The sequence below is a fragment of the Lingula anatina genome, chromosome 1 (assembly GCF_051362555.1).
Source record: "Lingula anatina isolate TDL-2025a chromosome 1, LinAna3.0, whole genome shotgun sequence".
NCBI classification, from domain to species: domain Eukaryota; kingdom Metazoa; phylum Brachiopoda; class Lingulata; order Lingulida; family Lingulidae; genus Lingula; species Lingula anatina.
The window spans coordinates 40293062-40305444 of NC_141767.1; the positions used below are offsets into that span (position 1 = coordinate 40293062).

The 12383-nt window shown below is 36.6% G+C and overlaps 1 protein-coding gene across 3 annotated transcripts in view; it reads left to right on the forward strand.

The window, feature by feature from the left end:
* Positions 1–12383, forward strand: part of LOC106164407 (uncharacterized) — a 72828-nt gene that overhangs the window by 2595 nt on the left and 57850 nt on the right. For 2 of the 3 annotated variants that reach the window (XM_086994481.1, XM_086994486.1), the window contains exons 3-20: positions 1717–1993; positions 2334–2442; positions 2780–2974; positions 3589–3732; positions 4009–4152; positions 5097–5390; positions 5928–6266; positions 6628–6948; positions 7272–7535; positions 7959–8047; positions 8267–8380; positions 8743–8829; positions 9125–9352; positions 9640–9802; positions 10123–10238; positions 10567–10755; positions 11489–11733; positions 12103–12326. In XM_086994481.1, coding sequence (XP_086850607.1) covers positions 1717–1993; positions 2334–2442; positions 2780–2974; positions 3589–3732; positions 4009–4152; positions 5097–5390; positions 5928–6266; positions 6628–6948; positions 7272–7535; positions 7959–8047; positions 8267–8380; positions 8743–8829; positions 9125–9352; positions 9640–9802; positions 10123–10238; positions 10567–10755; positions 11489–11733; positions 12103–12326 — 3542 coding nt within the window. The remainder of the gene's footprint in view (positions 1–1716; positions 1994–2333; positions 2443–2779; positions 2975–3588; positions 3733–4008; positions 4153–5096; positions 5391–5927; positions 6267–6627; positions 6949–7271; positions 7536–7958; positions 8048–8266; positions 8381–8742; positions 8830–9124; positions 9353–9639; positions 9803–10122; positions 10239–10566; positions 10756–11488; positions 11734–12102; positions 12327–12383) is intronic. The other variant, XM_086994492.1, reaches the window with a different exon arrangement.

A 12383-nucleotide genomic window follows, 5' to 3' on the forward strand; every position in this document is an offset into this window, starting at 1 on the left:
TGCTTTCCAAAAGAACTTTACAGTTTTGGGGTTAAAGAGATTTTTAAGAGTGATAATAAGGATCCATTTTCTAGTATCTAGCTTTCTAGTTACTTTGTAGCTTACATTATAGAAAGCAGTCTAGGGTTTGAAAATAATCATTGTTGAAAGTTGATTATCTTGCATATATAGTTATGATCAGCTCCATATATGAATCACCCTTATAAATTAAAGGTTTGTGCTGTTTAGATGTTGAACTATTTAAAAGATTATCATGCAAAAGTTGATTATTGCTGCACTAACAATTTTGGCTCACTTTCTGAGTGGATGTATTTACACTAATAAAGTTACAGTTAATCCGTGTTGAATAAACAACAACAAAAAGATCACAGTCTACATTTTCAGCGAATCTAGCAGCAAAGTCATGCTATGTTAAATTACAGCCTTTATCTTAGCATTCGAGTGTGTTTTGTGCCTGTGTTAGACCCCTTATCAAAATTCAAACATCATCAATATCATGAAAACAGGCAAAACAAACACTTGATGGGCATAAAACCATTACAACCTGAATTGCATTTGGATATGTGCGATTGTGCATGTTTGTGTAAGCTCATGCTAAGCCTAGTGCTGCAGCAAAATTCTGTTGAAACAGTTTTTGATTAGGACGAATTGAAACACATTGATGAAAGTGATAAATAGAAATTAACAGCCCTTTCCTTCCTCCAGACGATAAATTAACGCTACAAGGATGTTAAACCATGCATTTTAGTCGCAGCCTTTTGAATAGGTGCAGGCTCTGTTTGTCGTACTGATGTAAAGGTTTGCTTTGGCTTCACATTCATTGTTGTCATAACTGTAGACAATCCAGATTACTGTGCCAGAATAGAGCTGCCCAAATAGAATAAGCAAACACATTGCCCTATTGAAACCTGTGAAACACTTTGGATTTAATAAGAGACATGCTTTATTTGGTTCTGGGGAGGGGTACTAGAGAGCTGAAAGGTTGCATGAATACACAATCCAAAAAGTGTGCTATGTATTTTAGAAAGGGCACAACCTTGGGTCTTTTATGTACCAGTGAATTAGTGACTAAGACTCCTTGTTTGATATTTCTGTTTGACCTTCTTGGGTGCTTAAAAGTTAAATTACCATTAATTGAATATGAGTCTCTTGTTGTGTGTTCTTTTCCACTTGAAGAAGGTCCCTTGAAATAAAGTTGTTTTCTATAAGAAATAAACCTAGATTTAAAAAGTCTTAAAAGATTTTTACTTCTTTTTTTTTCATTTATGTTATCAGATTTCTGTCTTTTTTTTTAATTTGATTTTTGGTTATAGTAGAGTTGAATTTTAACAAAAGCTTCTTATTCACCTTAAAAAAATGAAGGAATTTCAGAATTTCAGAAAAATAAAATAAAACCTACCCAAGACAGGTTACAGAATTATTGCAAGCAAACACCTTTTCTGTCAAAAAATGAAAGTAATGTTTGGTGTTCAAAACATTTCACATATTTTTTAAATAAAAAGATTATTGCCAGATTCACATTACACAAACAGAGATCTTGATAAATAGATTTAACAAAAAAAATGAATAAATTGAAAAATGAATTGAAATGAAAAAAAAACAAACAAAGGAATAGATAGATAAAAAAAAAAACAAATAAAAATATAAAGACAAATGAATGAAAATAAAGTTTAAAAGAGAGAACATCAAATAATAGCAGTTTTTTTTTCTCTCTAGTTGTCCAGGGTCAAATTCATCCCGCATCCCCTGCAGTGCAGGTACTATGAACAATGCCACAGGCTCCTCAGATAGCAGTGCCTGTATAGCATGTGCAGCTAATGAAGTGAGCAGTGGAGGGGCAGCTGTGTGTGACCTGTGTCCAGCAGGGTATAGCTGCACAGGGTCAACTAGCACCACAGCCTGTGTTCTGCCTCAGTATTCACAAATAGGAGAGACAGTGTGTAATACATGCCCCAACACCAGCATATGTGCAACAACTACTGGAGCACCTCAGGTAAGAGACCAATAGGAAGCATGCAAACTGTCAGTTAGATTTTTCTTTTAAAAACCTCTTTCTGTTTGATGTTTAAGCACATGCAGGCAATCGTGAATGGCCAAGGATTCAATCACTGTCTGTATTAGAGTCTCTCAGGACTTGTTTCTCAACATAGTAAAGAAAATTTTGTACATTTCTTTTTAGTTTTCCTGGCCCTAATATTTGATGAATCTCTTCATGTTTAAAAAAATATTTCCTATCTATTTATTTTCGGCAATTTATGTGAAATGTGTACAGATATCAGTTTGAATGTTTTACTGGATGGTGTCTTACTAGCACTTTGTTGTTTATCCTATAGGAGTGTCCTGCCGGTCAGGTGCCTAACTCTAACCAGAGTGCCTGTGAGAACTGTGCTGCTGGTCAGTACAGACGGTCATCTGACCCAGCATGTCAAGACTGCCTACTAGGTAATGCATGTGGTCATTGGTTTTAACTAACAGTTGTTTTCTGGCATATTTTTGCACACCGCATTTGTGAAAAAATTGATTCTCTAAAAAGTGGACAATTTGACAAGTTTATTTTTCAAACTTATTTGGAAAATATTAATTCATAGATATTAAATAACTTTTGGTATGTTTGAGTTATCAAATTGTAAATATTTTTATGCATCCTCTTCCTATTGGAAACAGAAATTTATGAATTTTTGTCTGTTATTTCAATTACAAATACAACTACATTTATTTTCATGTTGGAATACTGAAAAATCAAAAAATTGATCTGTTTATGGCCATTTTTTCATTTTAGGATACAAGTGTCCTACTGGGGGACTCTCTGCTCCAATAGAATGTCCAACAGGGTATTATCAGAATGTGACCGGTCAATCTGCGTGTGAAATATGTCCAGCTGGTCATGAATGCTCGGACCCTACTGCGGCCACTGCCTGCTTAGCTGGACAGTATGCTGTAGCAGGGTCAACAAACTGCTCTAGTTGTGGTACAGGTAAGTGGTCAATGAAGAATGACCAGAGCTAAGAAGCATTTCAGGATAACTGTAATATATGTTTTATCTTACAGGGTAGTGTGTATGAGGTGAATTTGAAAGTGTGTGTATATTTGTGCATTGATTGCAGATATTTTGGAGTTTGAATGAGCTTGATGGTATGTTGTATGGCAGAATGATGGATAGAGGAGATGAATGTGGGTAAGCAATTCACTTTGGAAGTTTGAAAAAAACAGTTTCAGTGTGAGAGTGATCCCTCCAAAAATGGGGTGAAGGCAGATGAAATTATTGGTTTTAATTAATAACATTTTGCATTTTAGTTAACTGTTAGTTCACTTGGTTTTGGCTTGCTTAACATTTTGTGTGTTTAAATAATGGCTTTAATTGTTGAATTTTTTCTGCAAATTTCAGTATTGTATTTTATAATGCTTCATCATGTTGTTTTGCTAACCTTTTTGGTTTCAATTGACTAACTTGATTTGGCAATTAGTAAGCTTTTTTAAAATGTTCTTAACATATGAAAGCTCTGTACTTAACAGGTTAATTCATTCCTTTAAGGTTATTTTTTGCTTAACAAAATTATTTTTATCTCTCTCTTCACCTTGGTGTATCAGGGTATTATGTTATGGAAGGATCAGGGTCTTGCGCCCTGTGTCCTGCAGGCAAGGGCTGCACTTACCCCTCAGTCACACCCTCAGACTGTCCTGCAGGCCAATACAGTGGCCTTGGGGAGGCAGGGTGCATCAGTTGTCCATCAGGTAAATTAAATGTGGTGGTGGTGGTTTCCATTGAATTTTCCCTGTTTCAAATCATAAAGACCTTGCTGTCAATATTTTAAGTATTATGGGAATTTGGTTGTCTCTCAATGAAGTTACAATCATGTTTGCCAGAGCAATAATGGTAGAAACCCACACTTTCATTGTTCAAAATAAAAAAAAAACAAAAAAATGTTCTTTTGGTTTTACCCATCAGTGATAGATTTTCAGCAGAATTGTGAAAATTCATCAAATTAAGTTTTAACTCCCTGCTTACAGGATATTATAGCCTCGGTGGTGCCAGTAGTTGTGACCCCTGTCCAGCTGGTCAGGAGTGTACTAATTCTTCCATTAGCCCTATTAACTGTACAGCTGGTACATATAGCCCACTGGGGGAACCAGGGTGCAGAACATGTGCTTCAGGTATACACAATGGCCACCCTTTATTAAACTGTTTTAGAGGTTGTGGTATGAAAGGCATTTTAAGCAACTACCACCTATGGCTGATATTGCTGTAATCATTATGTTCTATTTTTATATAAATTTGTATGGTAGTATTTCACCTGTTTGCTACGAAATATATGAATGTGGCTTATCATCATGAGCTTTATTCTGGACCGTTGTCTGATGTGCTCTTCGTTTACAAAATCTGAAGGCACTAAGAGAATGCATGAAAAAAACACACATAGCCTCAATCTGCCCCTGCTATTGCTTGATATGCTTTTTACCACCACTGCCTCATGCAGTTTCCTAAAAAAACGGAGGTTGCCTTTCCATTATCTGATTGAATAACGATGTAATTTACTATGCCAGGTCTATTACAGCAAAGATTTATTATATGCTGATTTAAAAGTCTGATATGTTGACATGGCAACAAAATAATTTTAATTAAATTAAAAGCTTTGATTTGCAGTGTTATGGGATTTGGTTAGACATGCATAATCATATAATTCAAATTCACCAACCCTGCGACATATACTTGGAGAACTAATTTATTGGATAGAATTCATATTGACTCATAAAATTTTTAGCCTGCAGTGAAATTACTATGAGACATAAATGGAGCTGCCATGATGCATATATTAATGTGATTACTTGGTTGGGTACCGCATCCATTTATTTATTCATAATATAGATACATTGTAACATTTCTAACCATTTGCCATACTGTTTTTTTTTTTTTTTTTTTTTTTTTATAGCTTATTAACTTTGTACAGTGTGTCGAATTATATTGCTTAACATTAATTTAGATTATTTTTCAATATTTTGCTTAATATTACTGACAAGTTTTAACATTGCTTGATAATTTATTGATGTTTTTTATGTTGCTTAATATTTGCTGTGTATTCTCTCTAACTCATGCCCAGGCTACTATAGCGCATCTGGAGCTGAAAACTGTACAATATGCCCCACTGGAAAGAACTGCATTAACCCAGGGGTGGCACCACCCCCTAACTGCTCAGCAGGGTCCTTCAGCCTAGAAGGGAGCACTGGATGTACAAATTGCCCCCTGGGTACATATCAAGACACCCCAGGGGCGGGCACATGTTTGCAATGCCCTTCTGGGAAAGACTGTAATGATACATCTGCTACCCCATCTGATTGTTTTGCTGGGTTTTATAGTCCTGCTGGGGAGACTAATTGTTTACCTTGTGGTACAGGTATGATATTGGACCTGTTTAATAGCATTGGTGGAAAATATATAAATAACATATGTGTATTGAGAGGGAATGTTTCTGTGTGTGGAAGGAGTCTTTTGGATGGAATGTCAGTGTTTGTTAACCTATGTTTTTTGTTAAAACCTGTGCCGTCTTTCTCCCTAGAGGATATCCAGATATGATTGTAAGTTCTGCCGTTGTGTGTTAATAATATTGGCATTGATACTACAAATCATGCCTTGTTATAAATGCTCAGTATATATTTCAGCAGATAATTGCTTCAATTTATTAAGTTCTTATTAAAAATATAATCAAAGTTAATTGTGTTAGCTTGGTATTGGCCATGAATGAGCTACTGACAAACTCATTCGAAATCATCTAGAACATGATTAACAGTCCAAGCAAAATGTCACTTTACAATGATAAAAAAAAAAAGAAAAACCATTGCCTTCAACACATGAAAAGAAATAAAACTTAAGTTAATATGACTTTTAAAATGAAAACACATTTTAAGCATTGCTCAGTCTAATCATTTTTCAGGAGAATACAGCAGTGGTGGAGCTGGAAGCTGCTCTCCATGTGAAGCGGGTTATTATTGCACTGCAGCCACACAGACACCCTGTGGCATAGGGAAATACAGCAGTGCAGGGGCAACAGTCTGCAGCAGTTGTACTGCAGGTTATTTCTGTCCCAACTCTACTGTGGAGTTTCCTGAGGAGTGTTCCGCGGGGTACTTCTCTGCAGCTGCAGCTGCCAACTGCACAATATGCCCAGTTGGGAATGAGTGTCCAGTGACTAGGATGACATCTCCGTCACCTTGTCAGAATGGGACCTATGCTGACAGTCAAGGTTCTACATCTTGCAGTGCTTGTCCTGCAGGTAGGAGTTTTTACAATATTAATATAGGCGAAGATGAGATAGTGCTTTTTAGGAAAGCACAGGCTATGGCTCATGATGACAGTCACTGTTAACTGAAACTTAAATTATTATGGCTTTTATGAAATGACTGATAAAAACTAAATTTATATTGTATGAAGAACAAGTATTGGATTGAAATTAAATATTCCACAGGGTGGTCTTTTAGAAGAGCATCATGTTTATGGCATGAAAACCCTTTGTGTTATAGACACTCTTTTTCTTAGTATATTTGCCATAATAGTCATATTTTGACAAATTGATGTTGGATGTTGTAGATATAAATCATAGGTTGAACTCTGTATTCTCTTTAATCAATTTCCAGGCAGGAAATGCACTTCCACAACTGGCACTCCAGTCCCGTGTCTTCAGGGTACCTTTAGCCCTGAAGGCTGGACCATATGCCTGACATGTGAAGACGGAGACTATGCAAATGATACAGGATCTGCCTCGTGCACCCTGTGTCCTGAGGGTTACAGCTGTGAAGACAAGACTATTGCCCCTGTGATATGTGCTGCTGGAACATACAGTAATGGGAGCAGTAAATATTGTACTGACTGTGTCCCAGGGCAGGTGAAGGAGGCCTCAGGGCCTGGCACCTGTACCGACTGCCCTGCTGGCTATGAATGCCCTAGTGTTACATCAAGTAAGTGTTTGTGAGCTTTCATATTGTACTTTTTTTTTTATATTTTTCATATTGTTTATGTGTTATGAGATGAATATACATATTTAAATTACTATTTTAGTATTTGTTTTCTTTCATTTACTAAATATACATTATTATTTCACAGATAATGTGTTTTTAATTCCATATTGTGACTGTAACATTATCTCATTATGCTGTCTCACCATTATATTTGAAGAATCCCCTAAAATCATTGAACTGAAAGTACTTTACATCTTGCGCTATTTCAAGGCTAAATTTAACATGATATGAATTAAAAGTTTATTCTATCTTCCCCATTTCAGAACAAGCATGCTCCAGCGGCTACTACTCCCTTGGTGGACTTAGTGCCTGTGTTCCCTGTCCAGGGGGGTACAGCTGTTCAGACCCCAGTGTTGCCCCAGTGGAATGTACAGCAGGGAACTATGCTTCCAACGCTAGTGGTTCATGTACCCCGTGTCCAGCTGGTCAGTACTGTCCAGATAATGGAATGATTGAGCCACTGCACTGTCCAACTGGGTATTACCAGACTGCTACCGGAGGATCTAATTGTACACAGTGCCCACAGGGTAGGTGTCCCCTGTGTGATTTTTTGTTTGTTATGAAGACAGTGTATGCAAAAAATTTTTCACCTGCTGGCACTTCAGGATGCTTAGGTCTAAGGATCTACTTGTCCAGAGTAGAAACAGGGACCAGTGATTAAACAGATTTATAAATATTTTTGGCTTGGCTTCAGTGTTACTGGTGTTTGGTAAGTGGTTTATGTTGAAATGTTGAATAATGATTAGTGTACATTTTTTAAATTATCATTTGTTAGTTTTGATTTATATTTGGTTAAAACACTGATGTGAGGAACCTTTGTTATTCTTTGAAGGATTTATACTTAAAAGTGTACACCAAAATAACTTTTCCCTTTCAGAAACTGAATTTAGCCTACTGTATAATGCTACAAAATATTTTTTTATAATTTGAAACATAAATTAATGTTCTAGGTCACCAGTGTGCCAGCCCTGACTCTGCTGCTGTGGCCTGTTTGGCTGGACAATATCAAGACCAGTATGGAATGACCAGTTGTAAACAGGTGGGTATAACTAGACCATGCATAGAAGTAATAGTAGTTGTAGTATGAATAAAAATAGTTATCTTCAAAGAGATAATGAATGTACTCATAAGATGCAACATTTTTTGGAAGTAATTTTATGACATGTCTTTAAGTTGCCTGTGTTATTGAATCAGACTTAAATTTAACATATTAAGAAGAACATAGAATCAGTTATTGCATGCTGTTGTTCTATTTTAGTGTCCTGATGGCTACTATACTACTGGGACTGGCACAGTGACCTGTACCCAGTGTCCAGCAGGCAGTAAATGTCCAGACCCTGCTGCCTCACCTGTGGCTTGCTCTGCTGGAGAGGTAAGTGTTTAGTTAACTTAAGCCTTAGTCTTTTTCAATACATTTCCCTCTATTTCTTTTACCAATAAGTGGAAATGAGTAAAATGTTGCTGATCAGTATAGAGTTCATATACTTGGGCATTTTTGGCTTCAAATTCCAAGTTTAAATGAGTACTACATATAAGGCATTTGAAAAAATATTTTTAGTTGACATTTTGCATTTTTTTTTACACATTGGTGATTAATAGGGAGTTTACAGATACATGTATATATTACTGTGAGCAAATGGTATTGTAATTATAAAAAGTACATGAATAATACAAATAATTAATATCAAGTACTTTGCTATTCTGTGTTCTCACAACTTATGTTTTATATTTCAGTTCTCAGATGCAGGAGCCACAGGGTGTCAGGTGTGTCCTGCTGGTACCACATGCACGGGAGATGGATCTGCTCCTGCCACATGCTCTGTGAGTTCTAAACCTCTTTCATTTACAGTTTATTCAACATGTAGCAAGAAAATTGACTTTTTTCCAAAAATAACTGTTTCACAAGTATTAATTAAGCTAGCAATTGATTGTGGGATGTATTCATTTAGAAGACTTTGTTTATAAATCACGATATATTGACTGTTAAAAAAAAAAATATAAAAAATACAATTTTGAACTTGAGTGTACGAATGTAAAAAAATTTGTAAGGTTGATTATTTAGTTTGTTGAGAGGAATAGACTAACAGTCCTATTCATAACATATTACTTCTTTCAGACTGGAGAATACTCCAATGGAACCGCTTGTATCCCCTGTCCAGTTGGCTACTACTGTCCATCTCCACTGAGTGGACCTCAGAGCTGCCAGGAAGGGACATACCAAGACGTGACTGGTCAATCTTCCTGTAAGGCATGTCCAGCTGGTCAGTCATGTCCAGATGTGGCTGGGACCCCAGTTGACTGTAATCCTGGTTATTATAGCCAGAGTGGGGAGTCTGCTTGCAGGGTAAGGGGACGGTATACTTGGAAACATTAGATTGTGTCTCTCAGCTTTAATTTGAAAAATGTAGATTGTTGTTAACTTGTTTACCTAGAAAAATCCCAAATTCATTGTCATATTTAAATGATCATGATTAGCCTGAAAAAAACAGGTGTAATTAATATAATTACTTTTGGTAGATATTTCATGGCCTAGAGGGGTAAATAAAAGTTATATATGGGTGTGTTATAACGCATACATATGTGTAGAGAGAGAGAGAAGCACCGATATGTATGCCTATATTTTATTTCCAGTCTTGTGAGTCCGGTTTCTACAGTGATTCTGCAGCCTCCAGTTGCCTGGTGTGCCCAGGGGGACAGTACTGTTATGATGGAGCCAACTACACCAGCCCAGTCGACTGCCAGAATGGTACCTACAGCCCCCAGGGGAAGTCTGTCTGTGAACCGTGTACTGCAGGTAATGGAGGGGAGGAAATATTGTACATATGATGATTTTTTTTAAAAAACAAAAGAGCAGAATTCATTGTATTTAGTTCAGTAAAGTCATGCTGCATTTTGTCTGAGCAGCTAGATATAATAGCATTATGTTCCCTGTGTCCAATGTTTTGATCCACTTACATTATATTTAATATATATATTTAATATATATATATATATATATATATATATATATATATATATATATATATATATATTCGTACATAACTCTTTAACTATTATTTGTTGTTTTGACCCACCTCCATGAAATATAATTTATACATAATTCCATTATTTCAGGCCTATACAGTATCAGTGGGGCAGCAGCCTGCTCCCTGTGTCCAGCTGGCTACTCCTGTCTTGACCCGGCCAATCCTCAGCCATGTGGAGCTGGTACCTACAGTGTGGGAGGAACTGTAAGAATTATTTTGTTTACTGTTTTACTGAATGTTAAAGAGATAAAGAGACCCTAAATTTAATATTTACAATATTTATGTTGATTCAATAATAATAGAAACCTAACCCCAATTATAGGCATTTCCAAACTTATCGTGATACCATGTAAATGTTTTTGAATTGGAATGGTTGCTTTAAGTTTAAAACAAAAACTTTGACAAAAATTGAAATGCAATATAATCTTTTAGCAAAGCATGATACCTTTCCTATTAGTAGGATTTTTTTCATCAGTTAAAAAGCAATGTCAGATCAGTTTTATTGCACATTTCATCAATATATCTACTTCAGATCCTGGAGTGTACAGCCTGTCCAGCTGGCTATGAGTGCAGTGTGACCACAGACAACCCCCAGCCCTGTGGCTTTGGCAACTATTCCACCGTAAACTCCACATCCTGTAGCATGTGTCCTATGGGGTTCTCCTGTCTTAATCCAGGGAGTACCCCTGTGGCCTGTGCAGAGGGCTACTACAGCTTGGAGGTAAGGTGTGTGTGTGTGTGTGTGTGTGTGTGTGTGTGTGTGTGTGTGTGTGTGTGTGTGTGTGTGTGTGTGTGTGTGTGTGTGTGTGTGTGTGTGTGGAAAAAGTCATGTTTCCATTCAGGTGGGTTGACATTACTCAGTACAACCCATTTTAGCAGATTGTCTGATTATGATAAGGAAGTCAATCTAATGGCTTATGACTTCAGGAGCAAGACAGCCGTGAGATTAATTTTTAAACAGGGATGAAGAGGGTTTGTGCAAGCAGCTTATTTATAAAGTAACCTCACTGTATGTATTCTAGGAAGATGCTCAACTTGCATGTTCACACATGGCATTTTATATTAATGATGTTATTGTGCATGTGACATAATAAAATGTATTTAAGACAGTATAATCTATTTGCATTTCCATATACCAGCTGCTTAAGTACTAAAATTATTTTATTAGTACTTATTTTATTAGTACTTATTTTATCCCCAACAGCATTGGGAATACTGCTTAATACTATTGCTGACAAGTTTTGGATATAAAACATTGCATGTTGTGTTGTATATAGAGGAAGAAGGCAGATGCAGAAACCTGTTTTGCCTTTTTGTATTTGTATCATGACAATATATGCATGCATATGAGAAATCCAAACCTGGATGCATGTTTGGTCAAAGTGTGTGTGTATGTGTGTGTGTGTGTATGTGATAGTATATATATATAACCCATGCATGTCATATTTACCCAGGGCGAAGGCAAATGCAAGCAGTGTCCAGCAGGTTCAGCATGTAATGATACTGGTGTTGTGGCATGTGTATCTGGGGAATATAGCTTAAAAGGGGAACTTAACTGCACCGAATGTCCAGTTGGCTACATGTGTCCATTCACTAGCTTTGCACCCATTGCATGTCGGAATGGTCAACATACAAACGGAGTGGGTGGACAGGTCACTTGTACTGATTGCCTTGCCGGTACCAGCTGCCCAAGCACACTGTAAGTTTTTTGGGGATTTGGCAAGCTTGGGTTTCCAATTTATCAGTTATACTCATTGTACCCACGGTATTAACATGTATATATGTTATATCAGGTTATTTTTTCATTTTTATCTGTTTATTATTGTTATGTATTCATTAAAAATCAATATCATGGAACTGTCTTTGTAAAGTTTATATTGTGCCCTCTTTGATTTTTTGTCTTTGTGTCAATCATTCATACTGTTTTTGGTGCAAAAGTATGTGGACACTGAACACTTGAACTAGCTTGTGACATATAAATTTCTGATTAATGTTTTATATTGTAGCTGAATGAATTATTATTATTATTATTATTATTATTATTATTATTATTATTATTATTGATCAGTGTGTCCCCAGTGACCTGTAATGCTGGAGAGTACAGCCTGAACAAGTCTGTGAACTGCTTGACCTGTCCATCTGGGGCAGCGTGTCCAGATGTGGCCTCCTGGCCAGTGACCTGTACCCCAGGGACCTTCTCCCCAGGGGGTCAGACCAGCTGTACTGAATGTCCAGCCGGCTATGCTTGTCCCTCAATTAGGACAGACACTGATAAATATCCCTGTCCAAGTGGTAAGTCATGTTTATTTTTGTTGTGTATTATTATTATTTGAAGAAGATTTCAGATTT